Here is a 24,013-nt window from a genome sequence, read left to right as displayed (position 1 = left end):
TGATACAAAGCACAGCCTTGTTTGAAAGGAAACACTGGTGACTGTAGTGATCCTGAACTAACCCTTTAAAACACCAATCTACACCATCTACTGTAGATAATACACTGACTGTGGATAAGTTCCTCATACAACCCAGCTTTAAAAAAAAATACAAACTATTCCTTCAATACCTTACACCTCAGATTTACCCCAATTAACAGTTTTATTCATAAGTTAAAAAACAAAAACTAGTAACCTTTTCTTGAGTTTGACAAAGCAATCCAGGATCGACTTCATAGACATTATAATCCAATAAAAGTGCTTTTTATCAAAGCTCTCCAAAGTTTGTAAACAGTTTTATAACTTCAAATAAGGTGGACTACTTTCTCACACTCTCTAAAGCTTTATGAAGAGGATCTTAACCAAAATGCGAACGATGGCAACGATAAGCTGTGTTTGCGATTCAGCGCGCCATGATCAGATAAATTCCCTAAAGCCTGTGAACTTAAGGTTGCAGTTCTTAGAATCTAAAGCCCGCATTGATGCTGGGACTCCAGTTGTACAATTATAAAACATCTAAACTGATAAACGATCCCATTTATCTCTGGTTTTGTAGATGCGAAGGAGTAAGATCTTCAAAAATTTCCCCAAAGATCCACAGAGTCCCCCATTTGTAAATATTTTTGAAAATGGTGCTTTGTTCACACCTGTGGTCAGCACTTTATTTTGTGTTTTTCCTTTATCTGAGTTGATCTGCATGCAGCCAGCATTTTGCAGTCCATAGTTCTGAATAGACTGCAGTGTGTATTGTTATCTGTTCCTGGCTGTGGTTCTGTAGTGGCTTTGAACCATACCCAGGTGTCAGTCCATGTAGATGCGTGTTGCTATTGTTTGGTGCCAACAGTACTAAATGTGATGTCAAATAATCTTACATGAAATCTGAATCTTCACCTTTATTTGGTACCATGCCATGGAAAATATTACAAAGTGATGTCTGAATTCAGTTTGAATATGACGAGTAATAATGCATTGTTTTGATGTTATATTTATGAACCAGTTGTCAGTTTTGGCCATAATTATAGACTTTTATTATTTCAGTACAACAAGAGAGTTAGTTTCCTGCTGATGCTTTGCTTCACCTCCAATAGAGCGCAACAACAACAAAAAAAAGCCTGCCTAATTGTTTTGACAATTCAGTCAAGAACAGTGATCACAAAGAAGTATTAAGGATTAAAATGCTGTACATAAAGTAAATATGAGTGATATCTTGCCTATATTAAGTCTCAAACTTAAGTAAAACTCCCGAACAACAGACAAACTGTAGGGTTATTTTTGCTGTTAAAATCCCCAGATTCCAAGAAAAAACAGAGGACATGACCCAGCTACTAAAATAAAGTCGTGTTGAATTCTCTTTTTGTGGTCACCTCAGAAACAAGCTCCATGTTTTGTTCGCCATGTTTGTGAAAAATCTAACCTTGAGTTGCTCCAGGTGTAATAAATTGAAGAATGAATTGGTGAACTATGAGTCATTTTACTTTACTTTTTCATTTTGTGTCATATTGTGTGCCTCTTGTCGACATCATTAGAGAGGTTTATGCTTTCATTCTGCCCTCAGACAAATGTCATGCTCATATTTAACGGACAGAAAAAGCGGTCATTAAAGTCTTTTGAGGTGACATTTAAAACAAAAAAGGTTATTTGGAGTTCCAGCATTTAAAGATCCATTTTGTAAGGTAGCATACTTATTGTTATGATGAAACTTTCAAAAGTGTGACACTTAGATGCCAGTATGTGCTTCTCTGCACCTGCATTTGAATGCCAAGTAACGTAATGTGCTGTTGGAACAATGGTGACGTACAACAAGATACAGGTCAAAATAAATAACACGAGATAAAAATAAACAAAGTATTGTGATCTCTCTGTTCAGCTGTAACATATTTGTCTCGTCTCAGTGGTTTTCTTTGTGAGAAGTGAACAGAGCTGATGTGGAACATGCAAGTCGCAGGTATGCTGGGGGCAAAGACGGCAGGGCAGGCAAGGTCAGTGTTTAAGGATCTGTGCTGCAAGGTTTAACCCTTTGAAAGCTGTGCAAATTGGCTTGATGTCTTTCAAAAACATGGGGAGAAGGCAACAAAAAGAAGAAATTATCCCAAAATTAGCAAGAAATTAATACAAATTACAAGAAAATTACCTGAAATGTGTAAAATAAATAAATAAATGAACATAAAAAGCCAAAGAAAGAGACAAACAAGGGAATTACCTAGGAAAGGTGCTTATACATTATAATAATTTTGGAACATGATTTAAAATCTAGAATTATTCAGTTTCTCCCTAGCTTTTTTCCATAGACATTTTCCCTATAGCTTTTTAAAAAGTATTTTCTCAATCTGCTAATTTCTTGTTTGTGTAAAATGTCTTAACAAGTTACTGTTACGCCTTTTCCTCCAAGAAATTTAAAGGAATTGCACCGATTTGCTCAGGGTTCAAAGGTTTAATAACGTGTGAAAGGCAAAGCAGTACATGAAAAGTGATCTCGTTCCAGGTTTCAAAAGGTTTAAGCAAGTCTGGATCTGCTGCCATTTGGAAATGTATTATACAGATGTTTAGTTTTGTTAACAAGAATATTCCAGTTAATTCCACATGCTTACTGTTGGATTTAAATGATTAAAACATCCTGGGACAATATTCTCAGCAAAACTTCATGCACACAAACGCAAAATGCTTCCACTTCTCCGATGGTTTCACATTTCCTCTAATCTCAGTAGCAACACACATCTGATCTGTTTGCAGATGCTGGTTGCTATCAGAGACAATGTTTAACAATTTCTAAGCTGTTATTGTCTGTAACTGAAAGCCTAGAATATTTTCCCATAACACCCTGGTCGAGATGTGCAGCACTGATGTCTCTCCCTGTGCTCTGCGTTCATCTGATATCACACTCACCTCCTTCTTTATGCTTCACCTCTCCCTTTCCTTGTTTGCCATTTTGTTCTCAACGGTCTCCTGCACTTTTACTACGCTTATTGCAATCTGGACATGTTTAAGATTGTGTCACTTTGACCTGGTATTGCAACATTGGAACAGTTAACTATGATAGATATGTGAAAAGTGTTGGACTGTAATAACAACATATTTAAAGGTTGCATTTAAAGTATTTCTACTATAAAGATGCTACAATCAGTATTTTTTGTTAACAGTTAATGAAATTACTACTTGAAAAGTAAAAGTGATCACTCACACAGATGAACCTACAAAGAATTATCGACCAATCCTGCAGTTTTGTTCATCTTTATAAAGTGTTTTAGCATCTTTAAGCTCAATGTTTTGGTTTTACGGGCTCTCATAGCTCTCATCAGCTGTTTTACACAACCAGACCAGCATCAAAAAGCAGACAAAATTACTAACTATGGCCACATCCACATTAAAACGTTTTCATTTTTATCTATCTCCCTACACACAAGAGCTTTGGCACCATATCAGAAATAATCTCTGTCCATATTAACTCATAGGCTGTTTTAATGCATTTTTTGTACGTTTCCCTATAAAAAAAAATAATGCAACATACTCGTATATATCCTGTGTAACGATGGTTCCAGTAATCTGTGCATAACCCATGTATTTTGGGAGGCTGAGATCTCATAAACAATGTGCTGACATGAGGGAAAAAGGAAGCTGTCCTGAACTTTCCCTAGTGTGAACCTTTAGTGAACTTTAAGATAAATCCTCAGTTCTTTTCCTAAACCTTACCGCAGCACCTTGACTTGTCTAAACCTAACTTCTGTTAATGTATGTAGAGGATGTTATGTCATTTCTGGGGCTCTAATTTGTCGGGTATCATGCAAACCATTGAAAGGATACATTGTAACATACTCAAAAAAGCATATCTTGTGATCATTCATGCGCACTGGGCATGCACATGCAAATATAAACAGGAACAGATTGCATACTCTTTAGCTGTTTGCTTAGTTATAGAAAATTGAACGAAGATGGCGAAAAGTGAGACCAGAGATTTCTTTGCTTTGATGGTTGAAGAGGAGGAACCGTTACTAAAGATAATACATCAGTATAAAATGGTTAAGTAGGCGAAAAACCAATTGGAAGTCGTTATGAAGCAATACAACGGCATATTAGAGCGATACCAGGAGCATTATAAGGAAGCCATAGCAAAGGGAAAAGAGTATTTACACCAGGAGAATTAAATCACAAAAGACATGTTGACCTGGCTATGATGCTTTTGCTTGACAAGCTATGAATGAAGACCCAATATGGCAGCCAGTGAGTCTTTATTTCCGCGCTTCAAGACTAAAATGCAACTCTGGAATTTTCAAACTAAAATTTGATCAGCAGCATTTGCAAAGCTCATTTTGAGTGGTTCCTAAAAAAGCCAATAGTATGGATGCAAGGCATAACATAGCAATAGTTATGCGTTTTAGCTTTAGCTGGTAAACATAATGGGGCATTTACTGAGATTTTTGTCTCAGGAGTTGGTGGAGACCAAAATAAACCCTAAAGTTGCTCTGGGTTTGCTGAATGTGTTCTAAATAGGGTGATAATACATTAATGTTGCTTCTACTACCAGCGAGTGGTAAAAATTTTTTTTACAACCTCTTCATCTGATCCTTAAGACACCTGAAGACCCTCACAGCTGCAGGAAATCTTTTCAGTAAACAAAAATGAACCAAAATCCTTTGCCACTGGGATGTCAACAGATCCTTTCATTCGAGACCCTGCAAACAGCGCTTTGGAGGTCTGATTGTTTGCTTATTTGTGCTTATTTGTATATGAGAAGAGGGGCGGGAGAATCTCTCTTTCATTAGTGTTTTTTCGGTTTTTTTGTGAATCTGTCTTAGCTCAGTGACAGGCCAGGTATCGCCCTGAAATAATCAATACAATAGCTCCTTTTAAATCTATGCAAATGCACAAATTAATTATACAAAAAATCATAAATGTAAAAATATTTCCCACCAATCTGTCACCTCTGACGTATTCACTGAGACCTCAGAGTAAAGTGACTATTCATATTTGCAAAGTACCAACAGGGAGTTCTTTCCCACGTTGTGTCTATCATTAACACATCCATTTCCTTGCCAAAGTCTGTCAAGTGGCACATTTTATGAAAGAAAAAAAACATACTTAGAAACTTGATTCTTCAAATCCTTCAGAGGGTCGTGCTCATCTGCCACTGAGTTATGCATTGTTGAGCTGCACAACTCTCCTTGCAAGTGTATCGTTAAATAAAGAAGACAGGAAACAAACAGAGAGTGTAGCCAGAGTAAGTGCAGAACGAGGAACTCTCGGGGTTAAATCTCAACCTGTTTGGACAGTGCAGGTTGCATTCATTGGCACCTGACCAGAACCTTTCACCGTGCTAATGTTCCCTACCCACACACACACACACACACTTTCACACACATGCAATTAGCACTCACAGCACTTAAATGCCTACACAAACAGTGAGCCAGTATGTAAAAGTGAACCTGCATCTCCTTATAGATGCACCGTGTTGATGCAGATGTAATATGCATGATTAAAACAGGTACACATGGGCGCACACACAACCCACCCACCCACCCACGCCCACACACACACACATCCAGTGCTCAGGAGCAAACTTGGCTGTCTTTGGCCCTCTATTGTTCACTGCCACTGAGGCATTGCAGGGCTAAGTGAGGGGCCCTGATGGATACCTACCAGACTCAGACCACCAATAAAGGTGTGAGAGGAGGAGAAGGAGAGCAAATGGAGGGATATTGAATAGGGGAGAGGGAGATGGGAGAAGATAGCAGTGTATAGATAGGAAAGGAATAGGAGGAAAATGTATTGTTCCATGCATTCATATGCACAGGTGTGTGTATGAGTATAATATGGATGCTTCCCCTTTCTCTGCATGAGTTGTAATAATAATATGACAGTTATCTTTATGGAATAGAAAAGCAGGAGTCCACTGTATGACTTGTTGGTGCAACAAAATGTTCTGAATTTCCATCCACCAATATTTCAAAGAAATAGCATAGTATTATGGAATTTAAAAAAAGCATACAAAGTTAGCAACCAGCTAGCAAACATAGTAACTTTTCAACATATTGTATCAGTTTACTTGGAGGTGTAGACACATTCCTTTGTTACTCATTACATTTTTGAGTATGTATAGCATTATAGCACCTGAATCTATCATATAAGATACTGAATCCCGTATTTTTCCTGTTCCATTGCATAAAAGACTGAGTAGCAAAAGGGCACCTTGTGCAGTAGCCTCAGCCATCAGTGTATGAATGTATGTGTGAATGGGTGAATGTGACCCATAGTGTGAAAAGTGCTTTGAATAGTCAAAGATGACTAGAAAAGTGCCATACAAGTGCAGGTCCATTTACCAAGTGCAGGTCAGTATGTTTTGCATGAAAACACAATTAGTGATGTAACTATTTACTAATGTAATGCAATGAAAAGCAAAATACTTTCCTCCAAAATCTAGAAATATTATGCTGCGTAAAATAGAAATACAAATAAAGCACAAGCAGCCTATCTCAAAAGTTAAGTTAGCATGTTAGCTGTAAAGTAAGTTAACATGATTTGACAGAAGTGTCACCTGCAATCAACATTTTTACTTTATCTCTGACATTATCGATTTTTCTAAAGGCTAAATGTCACCTTTGTCAAAATGTTACAAAGCTTGTACTTTCGGGACAAAACCCCACATATTACATATTTGAAAGTGAATTTCTGCACCTCAGACCGAGCTGCTGCTCTGATCTCCAGAGAAAGATGTGTGAGAATATTTCCGTTGGATGCTGGAAAAGCGTAACTTCTGCTCCAGGCGTTGTAAACAAAGACACCGCGTCCAACAGCACAGCATCAGTCGGCATTCCCCGGCGCATAAATAAAAACAGGAAGTGATCTTGAAAGCTAAACTAATAGCAAAGATGCTTGTTGAACTCCGCTGAGGCCAAACACGTCACATGGAGCATAAACCAGCTCACTCTGTTGTTTTTTTGTTCTCCACAGGCTTTAATACAACAAAGTGTCAACAACATAAAAGCGCAAAGGTGGAGAGACACTTGTGTTCATATAAAGAGATTTAAATGATTAAATCTATCGATCAGCGGCAACCCGACTGGCCTGATGGTGGTCATTCACCCGTCAGCAGTCAAGTGGAGGCTACTGTGTGGCACTTAAACGACAAGGGTGTGAAGTGACAGATGAGAGAGTAAACACAAAGAGGTCACGACCCGTCGCACGCTGAAAGAGAAGGGAATTTTTTGTAACATGAGTACCGTATTTTCAGAGACAATGGTGCCACCTTGAAACTTAAAGCGCCAAAATGTTTCCATGTCAAAGTTGTGTCACATGCTGATTTCTTTAGCGACTGTGATTCAGAGTCGGCAACAATAACATGATCTGATTGTCACCACCTCAGAGGAAAATGACAAAAACCTGTTTAGATTAATAGAAACATATACAGCATTGTGCAAAAATCTTAGGCCAGGTTATAATGATCAAACATATATATTTCTCAGTAGTCACTATACTAAAATACAACCAGAACATACAGGAAATATCTATAAAAACGCAAATATTTCAGAATACTTTACCAAGTTTATAGTGTGACCTCACTTTCAGCATGTGTTGAACTCTCTTGGACAAAATGAGAGTGATTGTTTGAGCTACCTTTTGTTATGGCTGTACAATTCCATGTTTTATACTAATTATTTAGCACAATTTGTTCTGACCTTTTTGGGGTTTCCAATGCTTTGTAAATGTTCTATGTATTTTTTGTTTGTATCTTGATAAAGAGACAGATAAATAGATAAGTTAGTAACTAAGTAAATAAATAAATACCGTCATTACAACTCTGCTAAAACAATAAATCTTTGGTGGCCTAAGACTTGCTCAGTACTGGATGATATTGTAATATTAACTCTGGTTGCACACGTCTTTAAAGGACACTATTAAAGATATAAGTTCATGATTTGCTGTTTAATGATGGGCCTCTGTTCCTCTGCCGTGCCTCCTTGCCTCTCTCCCCCTCCCTCCTCCTCTCCATCTCTCTGACAGTGGGAGACATAATCAGGTTTTGTGAGATTTGTGAGTAGATTAGCAGCCACCTTGCTTCAGATAAGAAGCTGCCCTGATAAAGCCCTGTCCTACGAGGCACATGGCTGTGATGAAACACCATATCTGACATGAGCAGATCTGTTAAGAACACAATTAAGACACTGTCTGGCCCTATCTACTCTAACTGCACCTATCCCTGCTAATCCCAGCGTTCAGTGTCGGGGGGTGAGGTTGAAAAAAAAATTCAGATTTAAAACGTGTTCAAAATGAATGTCAGGTTTTCTATAATGAAAAAAAAAATCTGTTTATTAGATTATAATCAAATAATGACACAAACAAGTTGAGAAATTACCTTGTCTCGAGGTGAGACTGATCTGGTTTGAAGGCACTTTAAAAAACCAGCCTGGCTTGGCCTTGAAGTAATCCTATGATCCAGAGACAAACAGAGAAAGGCAGTAAATGAGTAAATATAACACTACAGCTTTTATCCATAATCCAATTTGTAGAGGCTTTTCCAAAACAGCTGTTTTTGTCCCATTTTCCTCCTCAGGGTAATTAGAAATAAGACTGAAACAGAACCTTTCCAAAAGCTCAATATATAGTGACACACTCATTTACACAGGCTTTTTTTTTTCAACACCAGGCTGCTTCCAGTCAGCCTTTCTGCAAGAGAGAGCTGTAACTGGTCCATATCAGCTGCCTAAGTGGTCTGTATAAAGAGCCAGGTGAGAGCTGCCTGGATAAACTTGCCAGCCACAAATCCAAACCTCAAATTCCACTTCACAGTGGATGAAATGATAAAGGCTGCATGTGCGTCCACACAGCATCTGCATCACTGGCATTTATTTATGGTTTTAGCATTCTGTGTTGATGGATGCATTTCAGATTATCTTCGATGTCCTGCACAGCTGGAGTGAGTCTGTACCAACCCCTATACATCGAGCCCATAACTCGCAGAACATCTTTACACAAATAGCAGCCTCACTTCTCAAAATCTCTTTTTGCACAAGTCTTTATCAGGATGCTTTTTTTTCTTTGCAAAGGCCTGTACACACACGAACAGATTTTAGGTTTTTGCATAATGTTGTTGCTCTTTGCATATGCACATGCATGACTGTAATGGGGCGGTTTGGCAGATATACTCAGAGGTAAATCAGTTTTGGTGCCATGCACATTCCAAAAAATCAATCATACGAGAAAATGATCCAAAAACGCAATGTTGACGTACCACAAGTGCATTTAGTTCAAATGTTTAGACCCCCCCCCCAAAAATTGGGGAAAAGTTGTGCTCATTTGTAATGAAGGGCTTGGTTACTTTGAAACAGTTCATTTATTTTTTTTTAAATATTGCCGTACAGTTTTTCCCTGGCACAAAAGAAGAATAAATAAACAACAGTATAAAAACATCACTATCAGCTTTCCATCAAGTTATTATTTTAAATATTATTATATTTAATATATATTATATTATATATTTATGTATTGTATTAGCCCAGAATGTTAAAACTGGTGCGTTCCCAATTCAATTAGAAAGTGAATGTGTAGTTTTTATTGTTATTTTTCATTATTACATATTTTTTTATTGTTTATTCTGATCAAGTCATTTAGTAATTTCTTTTTTTTGGCAAATTTGTATTTATATTATTTGTTGATTATTTATCAAATCATTTGATTATTATAAAACATTAAAACACGTTGCAGGTGCTCAAAGCAAATTAGCACATATTCTGATATTATTTTTTTGTTGTTAGTTAGTTTTTTTCATCTGCACTTTTTTGGGTTAGCTTGCTGATTATGCTAGGTCCGGTACTGGGTGTGCTCCTGATAAGATCCATCTGATGGCGCAGGCATCCCTGGCAAGAAAAGGGGGGAAAAGTACCATCTGTCAAAAAAGGTAATCTTTCCATCACGCTGAAACACCTCCCAGTCAGTACGCTCAGTAATTATTAATATTAATGACTAATAATAGCTATGTTTGCATCAAATCATTGTGTATTAGACCGTAAGCAATTTTCCTGGCCTCTGCTGTAGCAGACCTTCTTCAGAGATGCCCTTCAGGGAATCATTATCTCTGTAAAACGCCACAAGGGGGTTGAGTGCCTCCATCCACTGCCTCTTTAACCCACATCCATTATTCAGAGGGAGACCAGTGGAGTCCACACTGCGGGGAGACCAGAGAAACCACTGATGTCTCACTTACACCCACAGATGATTAAGGGATGTCTAATAGCAGAGGGTACTATCATTAATAACATTTCAGAGTCTGTTTGCACATGACATCTCAATAGCAAGCATACAGAAAAAAGAAACGATGAGGAAGACAGTGTGTGCAAATGCATTACTGAGCGTGTTTAAGTTATGTTTCCCTTGGTGACTGCGTTTGTCACATTATGCTTAAGTTGTTGTCTGTGTAATAATAACGGTAAGGCAATCTGTTGCGTGTAACTGGATCCCGTTTTGAATGCGGAGAAATGAATGAAACATGTGACAAGGTGTGATTAGTTATCCACCAATCTTGCTGGGTATTTGTTGACAGATGGGTCTTTTGTCGAGGTAATTTGTCGAACAGAATAACCAGGTAGATAATTACCTGTTGCTTTTCTGGCCATTAGGGGCTATTGTGTTGAAAAGATCCTGAATATTCATTGCTCAGTAGGGCAACCAAGGGGGCTCATTGAATCTACAGTAGCTGACCTGAGGCAACATGTTGTCTCTCTGTTTTTGGTTTCTTATTAACACCAGTGGAGCCCCCAAAATTTGTCAGTGTTGGAATGGCACACCAAAACCAAAATCCATAACTGACGTTTAAAAAATTTGATAATGGTGTTAAAGTAGGCCTAGTTTTTCCCAAATTGCATTCTGAAATACTTCAACACCAATTCTTATGTAATTATACATGATGGGCAATTAATTGTACTTTGCTGGTTATCCTTTTCCTTAAAAATTTGAAGCAGTACATTGATCCTAGGGAACAAAACATTTCCTGGGAAAGGGAGACCTGAGGTACCCATAGAACCCACTTCATTTGGATGTGTTGAGGTGAAAGTTTAACCCTTCAAAATGAGAAAATTGGCTTGATTTCTCAGTAAAGTGTAGAAAAAAGGCAACAAGTAACTTAACAAGAAAAGGCCCCAAAATTAGCAAGAAATTAGAAGCAAATCTACAAAAAACAACCTTAAATTAGCACAAAAAAGAATAGCAAAAGAACAAAAACAGGTAATTACCAGAAAAAAGTGACAAAATAGAATGAAAATAATAAATATAAATGATAATATATTCTTTTTCTGTAACCTAATTTTATTGTATGTTTATGATAAATATAGTTTTCTCAATATTTTCCCTAGTTATTTTATATTTTTCTGATGATTTGCTCACTGTTTTTTAAGCTGAATTTCAGGTCATCTTCTCATCACTTTTTACAATTTTTTTTTCAATTTATGAAACATTTCATTCCAAGTTGCTGGTGGCCTTTTTTTCAGTGTTTTTGAAAGAAATCAACTAATGTGCACATGTTTAAAGGTTTAAATCTTTGTGAAAGGCATCTGAACGCAGCATGATTTACCCAGGTTTCAAAGGGTTATTGGGACCCCTCTGAAAGCAACTCTTGCCAGTTGTTTCCTTGACAAAGTTTTGCCTAATTTCAGAGTAACATTTGGCCCTGTTACCAACAAGCTATCTTGTCATGGTTGGTACCACTGGATCCCCGCCCTGTGCACAACAATCTCTTAAAGACAGTAAAATTGGCCTCCAGTTATTTTCTCCTGGGGTGCCAGCAGTTGTATCAGGGAGCCATGCCCCCCTTTTGGTAATGCCACTGGTTAACACCTAATTCAACAAAATAAAATGTTTTTGTAGTGATGCATATGAAACATAGTTACCAAGAAAGGAACCATGACTTCAGTTCTAATTTGAATTTCAGTGCAGATAAATAAATGATTTATTGAGGTATTCAGCAATCTCTAAAGTGCATTTAAAGATCATAATCTGGTTTTGGCAGGCCTCGCGTTTTCTTAAACAGCTGCATATTGGTTCAGTTGCATCAGATTAGACCACTACTCATCCGGGATGCAAATAAACATGATAGGGAATGAAGAGGCTGGAGCGGAAAGGGGTGTGACCGGGTGTTGTATTTCATGTCAAACCACCTGGAGAGGAGACACTTAAGGAGCGCTGGTTTGGTGAGCCAGCTGCAGAGAGAGAGAGAGAAGACCACTGACTACACTTGACTGTTGTGGACTTAAAGATTTTGCAACTCTTCAGGCGATGGACAGCAGGATCAGACCGCTTGGCCTGGCCGGGCACACCGCCTCCCCTCTCGGCGGCTTGCAGGTGCCTCCCTCCCTCCTGCGCCCTCCGCCTCTGTTCCTCCGGGCTTGTAACCCCGCGCTGGAGAGGGGATACCCCCGCACCCCAAAGTGCGCCCGATGCAGAAACCATGGTGTGGTTTCTGCGCTGAAAGGCCACAAGCGCTTCTGTCGCTGGAGGGACTGCGTGTGCGCAAAGTGCACCTTGATAGCAGAGAGGCAGCGCGTGATGGCCGCGCAGGTGGCGCTGAGGAGGCAACAGGCGCAGGAGGAGAGCGAGGCCCGGGAGCTCCGGCTCATGTATCCCGGCTCGGGGATCGGTGGGGAGGCAGGGATCCCTCAGCCGTCACCCGTGGGCTCCGGGGTGCCAGCAGCTACCAGCAGCACTCCAACAGCTCCCAGTTTTGATGTTTTTGGATCAGAGAACCAAAAAGATGGTAAGTTGGAAGTTTTCCTTTGAAGATTATTTTGGGTTTTTTTTGGATCCAAATATAACAGAATTGCACTACAAATAGTTTTTTATTATTAATAATTTAAACATCAAATGTTGGTATTATATAAGGTTTATTTGCTGTTAGCAGTGGCCTTGAGAAAATACTACAGCATTTAAGAAAACACCACATTTTCAGCATGCAATAAAAATTAAGAAATGCTTAAGTGTTTTTCTGAAATATTGAAATGTTTTCTAAAATGTAGTGTTTTCTTAAATGTTTTAACATGTTATGAAATGCTGAAGTGTTTTCTGAAATGTTGTAATATGTTCATAAATGCTGACATGTTTTTCTGAATTGTTGTAGTGTTTTGACTCTCAGGGCCACCATAATAGTTGGTGTTGCATTCCTGTTACCCCAAACTAAAATAGCATTTGTAACTTGCTGGCAGTTTACACACAGAACACACACACACACACACACACACACACACACGTATTTTCAAACAACCTGTTTTTCTTTTGTCCACATTTCAGATGACAAGCTGTCAAAGTACAACTTTTATAATGGATTTGTGGGTCGACCCCTCTTTGCACCCCACACCCCGCGGCTGCCCTCTCCAAATGACAAAAAAGATCTGTCTCCCACCAAGGACACAACCACCTCATTCAGCGCTGACAGTCCATCCCCAGCGTTTGATCAGCACTCAGACCACATAGAGAGCCCGCAGAGGTCGCTCTTCTCCTCAGATCCGGAGTCAGGCAGCGAGTCAGAGAAGCCCAGGGACCACCTGAGCCTGGAGAGGGACCCCACTGACATCATGACCAAGATCTTTCCCCATCAGAAACGGGACACCCTGGAGTCTATGGTGAGAACGTGCAAAGGCGACATTGTCAGAACCATTGAACTGGTATTGAGCTCCAAAGAGAACAAAATAGACAATGATAGCTCGTCTCTGTCTAATCACACAAACACACTCAGGCCTTCTGTTGGGTTGCCTGGAACGCTTGGAGCTCTGGGGAACAAGTCTGCCTTCTCCCCGCTCCACATGCCGCCGACAGCCGCCGGGGGGGACAGTCTGTACGGAATCAGCCCCCGTCTCGGTGTCAGCCCCCTACGGCTGGCCTACTCCTCTGCTAGCGGCGGCATGGCAGGTTTTATGTCACCATACATGACATCAGGACTGATGCCAGTGTTCCCACTGCGTCCACCTTTGGACTCATATCCCTTCCCAGGCATGATCCGAGACCTTTCCTACCTTCAGAGCAAGGAGTCACTGTGCAGCACAGGGCTTTACTCAAGACTTAACAGTGAAAAATGAGAATAAAAAAATGTTTAGTTAATCTAATTGTAAAGTGACTTTCAGATTTACCCTTAAATCGCCTTTTAAGTGCTGAGCAAAATCACTGCATTCTGACATTTTTCTTTTTAAACTTGTTTTTTTATAGTGATAAGATTTTTTATTTTTAATAAAGCTATTAAAAGGTGCCTTTGTTTTATGTGTGTCCATCTGTCTATTTTTCATCCCATAACATGACATAAATGTCTACAATGAAGTGTTTTTAGATTCATACAAAATAAAATGTTCTCCTTCAAACACACATTTAATGAAATTCATTCAGGATGTTTAACCTTTTATATTCTGACAATGTGCCTTTCTTACAATTGGATTCTGTGTTTTACTATAGTGAATTTATCCCCTTTTACGGAGGCCTATTCTGACTTAGGGACAGTACTTTATTTGTGGCTGCAGTGTGACCTAATGACGCTCCCTGAAACATAAATACCCATATGCCACAGTTTCTGGCTATGATAAATGGTGTTATTTGGGCAATTTTCAAAGAAAACATGCAATTAAAACCAACCTGCAGGTTTTGGGTTTTTGAGGGCATTTAAAATAAATACAATATATAACAATTAAGTTGAATGTCTTTACTTAAATCAAAAACATAGCTCCCTCCCCTGTGCTTAAAAAATGATCAGAAGTGCCTATTCTGCTTTGCAATATTTCTTCTATCACATAAATCACAAACAGTCCCTTAGAGCCTATATGTATAACCCAATAAGATAAAATGTATAATGACTCCACACAATATGGACAACATCATAAAAAGTTATTATCAGACAGGTGTACTTAATAGGCTATATAGTTGGTGTGGTCCAAATAGTCTGTGAGTAACTAGCCGGAATGCAAAAAGTGTTGCAACCTTCCCCGGTCTCCCCTATTGCATACTATAATTAAAAATAAACAGTGTAAAACAATGTAGTCAATGAAAATAACATTGAAAAATCAGAGAGTTAAATGTTGCAATGTAGTCAGTGAGTGGAGTGCTGATGATTATTGAAGTGATGTATTGTATGGGTCAAATTTTACCATGTAACTTATTGTTTGAAATACGCTTTAAAAACATTTGACATGCCTCCCCCTTTTTGCAACCACACTGATAAATTACGAACAGTCCCTTAGACAAGTGGGAGTTTTGTATGGAATGGTCTCACTTCAATTTGGTCACAGTTTTCATCACTAGTTGGCCGTCATAAACTTCTTACAAATGCACAAACTTAAAAGATGTTCATTCAAATTTACTTTTAGTATGTGGGTGTATGTATATATTTAATTATTTTAGGTTTAGGTTTAAATGGATAAGGAGGATAGTTAATTAAAACCCAATGACTTAAGGGGAAGCGGTGGGATTGAATAAGTTTTTACTTCTTTTGCTCTCTTTTTTTGCTTTATGTTTATTATTGTTTATGATTATGACTTACTACTCAAAATAAATAAAAATCAAATCAAAACAAATCAAATAAAAAAATGTAAACGAGTGTGTTTCTTTTTCTGCAGCAAAACCGTTCTCACTCATGATTGGTCGATAGGAACCACGTGCCGTTTGAATATGAACCAATAGGAAGCCTCGAAAGCGTCACGAGACCGCATGTTTCAGGAAGTCAAACCATGGCCGGTTTAAATCTTGAATGCCTCTCATGAGTTTGAAACACCACTGAGTGGGTTTTTTGTCAAGTACGAGGGAGAAAAGTTACAATTCTGCAATTTAAAATGCGCCTCCGCATTGTTGTCGCCGCTGTTTTTTGGTGTGCTTTTGTAGACTCGCGAAAAATAAGAGGAATATCTTCGTCCTGTAAGTTCCCTGTCCCCTTCGAGCTAGCTTAATGCTAAGTAGCTAGCATCCAATTTTGAAATCACATTAAACGATGTAAGGTGCTGTGACTTTGGCGCTTCATTAGCTTCAACACAGACGATTGCTGCAAGTTTCTGTGAAGGTGCCATCGCTGCAGGTGGTTTTTATAAATGTACACAGCATATAAGGCTCATTGAGGGTGGTAGCTACAGTACCAGACATTTTAAACAGCTCCAGTCGGATTATTTAACAGACTGTGGATTCAAACACTGAGTTTTCATCCTGTGATAAAGATTACAGGCACAAAATGTTGTTCAAAGTCCACTCCTTTGTTTGGTTGCATTTCTTGCTGCATGTCAAGGTCACCAACAAGCATCAGACTGTAATGTGTTTATTCTGTAACAGACAAGCGGTTCTACAGGGAGAGAAAGTCCTTTCTGTGTATCGACGGGTCGAAGATCATCCCCTTTGAGCAGGTGAACGATGACTACTGCGACTGTGAAGATGGCTCTGATGAACCAGGTAAAGAAGTGAGCCTAAGGGCGAGTGGGTGTCTGTTTACCCATGTTCTCAAACTGTGAGTCACTACTGTGACCTGGGCACTGTTGATAATTACTGCACACTGTATTTCACTTCTGGGAAAATAGCATTTCATTTCACTTTTCAGACATACTGTTTACTGTGGGGATAACTAGTAGGCTGCACCTTTACCTAACCCACACTGGCCCCTTTTTAAAATCGAGCATATGCTATTCAGACTGTTAGGTCTAAATATTTGTTCTCTACTGTTATGAAACTGGGCCATGGATTCATGTATTATGTACATTTTATTCAAGTGTCATGCCATTTCTTGTCATTTTTGCTCCTTGTGGGACAAAAATCTATGAATCCTTTTTGTTTTCATTATCATCATCAACAACAACTTGTAACTAATTTAAGGTTCTTTATCTGAACATCACCTTAGAAATCTTTTGGTCCTTGGGGGATCAAAAGCTGTCTAAACTGCTGCTGAGTTTAAAGATTGAGGAGTTGTTGCAGTTGTCAAAGAATTTGAGAAATTAAAAGAAAATTAATTGGGTTGTGTCAAAATCCCCATCAAGATCTCACATGATCACACCTGGGGCAGGGAGGATAGCTCCTGCGTGGAAAGGGGAGGAGAGATAATGAGTGCTTTTCATTATGATAATTTAAGCCTCCGTTCGTTCTTTCCCCTCTGTGACCTGGAAATGGTTCCCCCTCTGCCATCATGGAGGAGCTTCCAATCCTTTAAATGCATTTTGTGGAGATGCAGAGTGAGGAGAGAGCTTGTAGAGGAGCTTAGAGCAGGAAACTAAAGTCCTACACAGATGTCTTTTTTCAAATGGCGTGACATATAAATGCCTCGCCTCCTCATGTGACACAGCATGTCATAAGTAAGTGACATAAGACTGACGCGATGACACAAAGATTTAAACACAAAAGAAAACTTTGTGCATCTATTTTCAAACAGGTGTTTAGGAGAAGAGCAAGCAGAACACAACAACAAAAACTCCCGCACACTGAACAGCTTGCAAAAGTCATTGTTTTAATGCGAGGTTTCGGTACTAGAAAGGTGCTAAAACGTCACATTAAAACAATGATTTCTGCAAATTAGACAGTGTCAGGGTGTTTATCTATAAGTTATGATACAAAGGTTTCTCATTTGGCAGCTTCAGCGCCTCCGTCCTCTCCTCCTCCGCCTCTTCCTTGCACATTCTGAGGAGCTAAGATTTGAGTCAAAGAAGTGAGGGGACATATTTGCATAATGAAAATCACCTTCCTCCCTTTTTTCCTTCTTTTTGACCTCAGCCCTGATGTGTGTGTTCAGTGAGTGAATTTACTTTTAATTTAATCCCTTAATTTATCTTTATTATGGCAAACAATTTGGTAATCTTTCATTTTGTCTCCATGCAGAGCCAAAATCTCTCACGCAAACAAAGATTTGTACAAAGAAAATAAAACTGCTCTGAATTTTGAACCTTGGACTCCCGCGTCATCTATGGGTCCCACAAACACACTCAGACTACCAACTAGCCTTTACATTTAGAATCAAAGAGGTCATTACACTACTGAAGTTACTTACAATTTCTGTGCAATGGAACAAGTCCATTGTCTGTTCTGCACACTTTTGCATGTTCAGTGGTTTTTAAAGACTAGGGTGAATAGACAGACTTTGTAAACCACCAAACAATCTGCTAAAATACATGATCTGCATTTGCTGCTTTCATGCCATCCCATACTAGAGGGATAAATCTAACCCCCGTTGTTTGCAACACATGTATAAGCACCCCCATGAACTTCCCTGCTTACTGCAGACAAAAGGGGTAAAAAGCAAGAGCTGAATGAATTAAAATTAAGCATGTTGGTAATTTTATCTACCCTGGAGATTTGATATTAAGCTAATGCATTGGGAACAGTAAAACATAGTGGTTAACATTTCTGAGACTTCAAATTAACTATCCAATTTCCATTTAATTTACACCACACTTGAGTATATGGTACATTAAAGGGACAGTTCACAAATACACATTTTACCTGTAGTGCTATTTATCAGTCTAGATTGTTTTGATGTGAGATGCAGATATCAGCCGTAGAGATGTCTGCCTTCTCTCCAGTATAATTACACTAGATGGCACTCTTCTTGTGGTGCTCAAAGCACTCAAGACAAACATTTGAAAAACTCAACAGCAGTGTCTCTTTCCAGAAATCATGACTTTGTTGCTCAAAATAATCCACAGACCTTGCTGTGAGCAGTTCCATGCAGGAACTATTTTCTTTACCAAACTACACCCTCCACCTGTATCCTTGGGCAGAAGGAAGAGTGCATCTACCCATGGATGATAGCTCAAGTTTGTGACACCTTGACACGTGAACATGATGTCCTACTCACATCGCTGTTGAGTTTTTCAGATGTTTTTTTTAGCACCACAAGCTGAGTACCATCAAAATCCAATATGTTAAAAAGAAGGCAGACATCTCTACTGCCGATATCTCCAACACTGCAACTCACACGAAAACAATCCAGAGTGATCAACAGTACTATAGATAAGAATAAATGTATATCTTTGATTTTTGGATAAAACTGTCCCTATAACACTAAAACAAGATGCAGTATAGTACACCCTAACATTGCAAAAAAGTGTCCCTTTTAAAGCATGCATAATAATATATTCAAAACAAAGTAACAGTAAACTCACAGCTCGCAGTTTGGGAAAGGGTTGCTCCCTAAAAATAAGACACTTTGAGATGAGATGGTGCAAACAGCTCTAAACTTTATGCCATGACAGAGCAAGGTTTTGCAACTCTTTCAATTTAAGCCCTTCAACAGAACGAAATCACAAAATAACAAATACAAACGCTGGCAATACCTGTATGAGTGCCTGTTGAAACGGGACACACCACATGTTAGTCATATCAGCCTCCATGCATATTTGATAAATAGTTTTGATGAGGCTCATTTGTTTGTGAAAGTTAGTTTGTAATGCAGCACTGACCCCTGCCTTTGGCCCCATGTAGGCACCTCAGCCTGTCCTCGTGGCCGATTCTACTGCACCAATCTGGGTTTCCGCCCACACTACATCCCATCATCGCGAGTCAATGATGGCATCTGTGGTAAGGCTTTTTATATGTTTTGCATTATATTGGATAAAATGTATACTCCCCAGAGAGGCGACTTTAATAAACTCTACAGAACCTGAGTTGAGATGATGGATTAACAATGTTTTCTGCTGCAGCGTTTTTCAAGGACAAAAAGGGTTGCGCTTCAAGTGCAGCAGTGATGAACAGATTTATTCTTGCAGAAAATGAATCTTTCAGAATAGCCGGTGAAAAGGTTTGATTCTGAGTTTATTTTAACAACTAATTTAATTGTTGTGTAGTTTGAATCACGTCCCTTTTTTTAAAAAAAAAAAATATACGATTCTGTTTGCTTTACACCTTTCTGTGTGTTTTGCAAACACGGACTGGAATTCGTATTTTACATAATGTCAAGAAGCTGACATGTTGGTGTACAGACTGTCACTCCTTTTGTAGTGCAAACAAACAGCTGAAGTAGACACAGCAAACAAAACATGGCTGTCGAACACACGCGCTGGCTCTCCTCACACAGTTTTCCTTGAAAAAACATCCTGTCCTTTTCCTCAAGGCTTTCCTTTATCCTTTCTTGTAAAATCTGCCACACTCTATGCCTAATCAGATAGTTTTTCACCCCCCCCCCCTCTTCTCAACCACTTTTGTTCTCTAGTAGCTCTCCACTTTGGATAAAATCAATACATTTTGTTTCTGACATCTCCTCTCCGTCACCAGCACTTTTGGCAGCATTAGACAGCATGCAACCATCCTGAGTAAAAAAAAAAATGAAGGAATGAAAAAGCACTTGTGGTATATTTCTCAAAGCCTCCTTCTCCCTTTCCTCCCCCTTTATTCCTCTCCCACCTGTCTTCTCATACCTTCCTGCCTTGAGTGGCGCCACTTAATAGCTAACACCTCGTCACTTTTCCTCCTCGGCTGGTTGTGGAGAGATTTTCACTGGCTTCCCCTTTCTGGGCTGTAAAAGCTGGTCCACTGGTCACCAATGGGGTTCTGGATAATTGAGAAACCTCACACTGTGCCCACTCTCTGAGGTGAAAATATCTGAGCAAAAGGCAGATCTGAGCACTCACGAAACACCACGCGGCTGATCTTTATGAGTGGTTGATCTCAAGAGACATCCTCTCTGAACTAAAGAGGGAGAGATATCATACAGATACAAAGATCTCATCTTCATGGAGGATGAAAAGTGACTAAAACCTTAAAAGAGAAGATTTTTGCCACTCTTATGTCTGTCTGTTAGAATTATGGCTACAGCAGTCAGCCTAGCTTCAGCTCAGTTTAGCTCATACTGGATACGGTGAAACAGCTAGCATGGCTTTTTTTTTTTCGCTCTTCAGATTTTACACAGATTAAACAAACAACATTTAATGTGTTAATTAGTTTGGATAAAGCCAAGCTCATTGCTTTCCTCTTTGTCAAGTCTTTTTGCCATCAAGGGCTGCACAATTTGTCATTTTTTATTGTCACTGCGATGTCAACTTGGATAATCAACAAATAGTGAAAGATTGGGATATTGTACTCAGGGATTTCTTGAGTATCAGTACAAAAGGGCACTTTAAAATGTAACTATTATTCATTTTTACTGGTGTGTTTTGTGTTCAATTCAATGATCAGTTTTGTAAATGAAAGAATGTTTTTTGAAGTAATTTACTTACATTTTTTTGATTCAACAAGCAATGTGTTGTACTTTTTTGCAGTACACTGAAAACAGAATAAAACCGAATACACCATTTTTTGCCAATGTATTTATTATTATTATTACTTTTTTATTATTATCAATTAAAAAATATTTATATATGTATTATTATTTTTTTCTCATCTTTTCTTTGTAAAATTTGTATTTGTTCAGCTGTAATTATGATTTTGGATTTTTTTTTTTGCCAACATATTCATGTAATGAAACATGTACTATGGACTATTGTGCATCTTGTTGCAAAGGTGTCATATAATCCTATGACACTAAAATAAAAGCATTTATTCATTCATACACTTTAATATATGTTTATTTATCATAAGTACTATTGTTCTCACAATATTCAACAACATGATCACAAATTGCACGTTTTTCTCATATTATGCAGCCCTAATGCTAACCGAAGCTACGTGACAGTCAAAGGTAGCCTTACATTCACAGTACAGACATAAGAACGGTAAAAACCTTCTTATCTATCTCTTAAAAGAAACTGAATAAACTGCTTTCATTCCATCTGAGAATTGTCAGAAAATACTGAAAAATTGCCATTATTATTTCCTCAGGAAAAAAAGTAGTTCTTCATATGTATTTGTCCAACCCCCACCACCTTTTTGAGTAAAAGCTACAGTTGGTAACTTTATTAAAAATTTTACTGAAACTGTCACTATATTCTGAAAGAAGTACGAGACAGAAAATCTGTGAAAAAATCAGGTTAACTTCTCCCACTTGTTTTTCCTTAACACAAGTTTCTCTCACTGAAATGATTATTTCTCCCCTCAGATGTTTTCAGAAACACAGTTTAGTGGACTATTTAGCTGTAAAATGAGACACTTTGCTGGTTAGTTTTTGGCTCAACTGTTTCCAACATGGTGGCTGGGTCACAAACGTTCTCATTTTACAGCTAAACAGTAGTTTAACCACAATTCAAGAGCAGTGATTGACATGACTGACATCTGCGTTACAGACTCCTCTGATATGAGGAGGTGTTTTCGTGGTAAGGCTATTAGAAGTATTACAGCCATCGGAGAGACATGATTTTTTATTTGACAGATTACCTGTGAAAAATATGCAAATATAACAAGTAATTTTTTAATAAATGTTACCATCTACAGCTTTAAAAACTAAATATGACGAAGAACAGCACCAAGTTGTCACATTTGAGAAAGTAGAATCTGTGGATTTTTGGCATTTGGCATTATTGAAATGATGAATCCACTGTCACAAAGGTATTATTAATTTTCTGTTGAGTTGAGTAATGTCTTGTTTTTCAATACTAAATGGTTATGGAAATCATGTGCTGTGTGTGTAAGCAAAAGATTGTAGTGGTCAAATTTTAGATTTTTTCAGGGCACAAGTGAGTGATGATACTTCGCTCCACATTATAAATGATTCTTAGTTGCAGATAATGTGTTTTGTTGAGCATTGTTTTCAACTTTAAGGTGTGTTTACCGCCATACTATGTATTGATAATATCATTTAGAATAAAGATGTGTCGTCACCTTTCCTTGCTGATATTTTGAATGCTCTTCTGTTCTCTTGTATGTGCATTGGACTGGTTTCTCTTGCGTCCCGTGCCAGATTGCTGTGATGCCTCCGATGAATACAACAGCCACGCTCACTGCCAGAACACTTGCTGGTCAGTTGAATCAAAACTGAGATTCAATATTTGTAAAATAACACATGCAGATTTTGACTTGAAAATATGGCATTAGAGGCCCACGCAGCACTAAATGAATAAATATTCAAGCAGTTCTTCTTTATTTGGGAAATGTATCAAACTGTGAATTTTGGGTGATTTGATAGAAAAATGTCCTTAATCCAAGTTGTCTTCAGAATAAGGGTATTTATCATTGCATCAGTGTGATAGATTAGCTGCACTTATGTGATAGTGACTCATTCAGTGTGCCACCAGGGGGCATGGTGTCACTATGATTTAAAAACTTGATGTAGCTCAGACCTGCTCTTATATGCATCATAATATTGTTTTGAAGAGTTTGTGCATGATAAAGACAGATCTGACTCCCCACCTCATTACACTCTCTGTAAATTGTACTCTCATCCCCATCCAGAGGTGTTTTCCATGCAGATAATGTATTTTCTTTAGGATATAATTTCCACGGTGCATACATGATAGGTCTGCAGATACATATAAGAATGCAGACCACTGCCAGGTCATATTTATCATCATCTCTGAGCTGCACAGCAGAGATTGACCATACTATGTTGCAAAAATGTAGCCCGCTGTGTAAATGTAACTTCTGATACGGTAACCCACTTCTTTTGTTGACAGTCCTCTGTTATTTCATTCACTGCCATTCGCCTCAAAACCGCATACAAGCAGAGTATATCTCATTATGTTTTCACAAGGTCCACACTCATATTGTGTTTGCCAGACTTCAAAAACAATTTAGTTCAGCCACAGAGCATCAGCCCCTCCATCTTATTTACTCTTCTATTTTCCCATTTGGATTCCCGCTGCATTGTGGGCCCTTAAAAATTGGATTGCGCCATCTCAATGACCATAGCAGGGGTGGCCGATGTTTTCTCGATAATGATGGGACTGTGCATCCTCTCTGTCTCTCTCTCCTCGCTCACTCTCCTCCAGGAATCTGGGACAGAGAGAGAGAGCATACGTGGAGGGCCAGATGAGGACCTTGGACGAGGGTTTGCAACTCAAGCAGCAACTGATTGAGGAGGGAGTGCTGCTCTGGAGGGAGAAACAGGTACACTGACTGTATTTTGCTGAAGTAACGACTGCCGCATGGCATCCAGCAGGAGCACAGGATAGTCATTAGGGTTTTCCTTAAA

General features: G+C 38.7%; 2 protein-coding genes and 1 long non-coding RNA gene across 3 annotated transcripts in view; all 3 read left to right on the top strand.

Annotated features, from left to right (window-relative positions):
* The window catches only part of LOC148185654 (uncharacterized), a 29,668-nt gene extending 21,824 nt beyond the window's left edge, over positions 1 to 7,844 (top strand). Inside the window, exon 4 of the long non-coding RNA XR_015775741.1 lies at positions 6,982 to 7,844. This is a non-coding gene — a long non-coding RNA (uncharacterized LOC148185654). The remainder of the gene's footprint in view (positions 1 to 6,981) is intronic.
* A 4,320-nt stretch (positions 7,845 to 12,164) lies between these two features.
* LOC121962024 (doublesex- and mab-3-related transcription factor A1-like) lies at positions 12,165 to 14,886 on the top strand. The gene is made up of 2 exons (XM_042512198.2): positions 12,165 to 12,772; positions 13,303 to 14,886. Exons 1-2 carry the CDS (start codon positions 12,295 to 12,297, stop codon positions 14,085 to 14,087), a joined length of 1,263 nt encoding a protein of 420 aa, XP_042368132.2. The 5' UTR covers positions 12,165 to 12,294; the 3' UTR covers positions 14,088 to 14,886.
* Positions 14,887 to 15,702: 816 nt separating this feature from the next.
* The window catches only part of LOC121962023 (glucosidase 2 subunit beta-like), a 156,847-nt gene continuing 148,536 nt past the window's right edge, over positions 15,703 to 24,013 (top strand). Inside the window, exons 1-5 of the mRNA XM_042512194.2 lie at positions 15,703 to 15,903; positions 16,309 to 16,425; positions 19,438 to 19,533; positions 22,784 to 22,841; positions 23,811 to 23,928. Coding sequence (XP_042368128.1) covers positions 15,822 to 15,903; positions 16,309 to 16,425; positions 19,438 to 19,533; positions 22,784 to 22,841; positions 23,811 to 23,928 — 471 coding nt within the window. The 5' untranslated portion in view covers positions 15,703 to 15,821. The remainder of the gene's footprint in view (positions 15,904 to 16,308; positions 16,426 to 19,437; positions 19,534 to 22,783; positions 22,842 to 23,810; positions 23,929 to 24,013) is intronic.

Source organism: Plectropomus leopardus, chromosome 23 (genome assembly GCF_026936395.1).
Source record: "Plectropomus leopardus strain MGB_pleo_1.0 chromosome 23, ASM2693639v1, whole genome shotgun sequence".
NCBI lineage: Eukaryota > Metazoa > Chordata > Actinopteri > Perciformes > Serranidae > Plectropomus > Plectropomus leopardus.
This window is presented reverse-complemented; position numbering and strand designations above follow the sequence as displayed.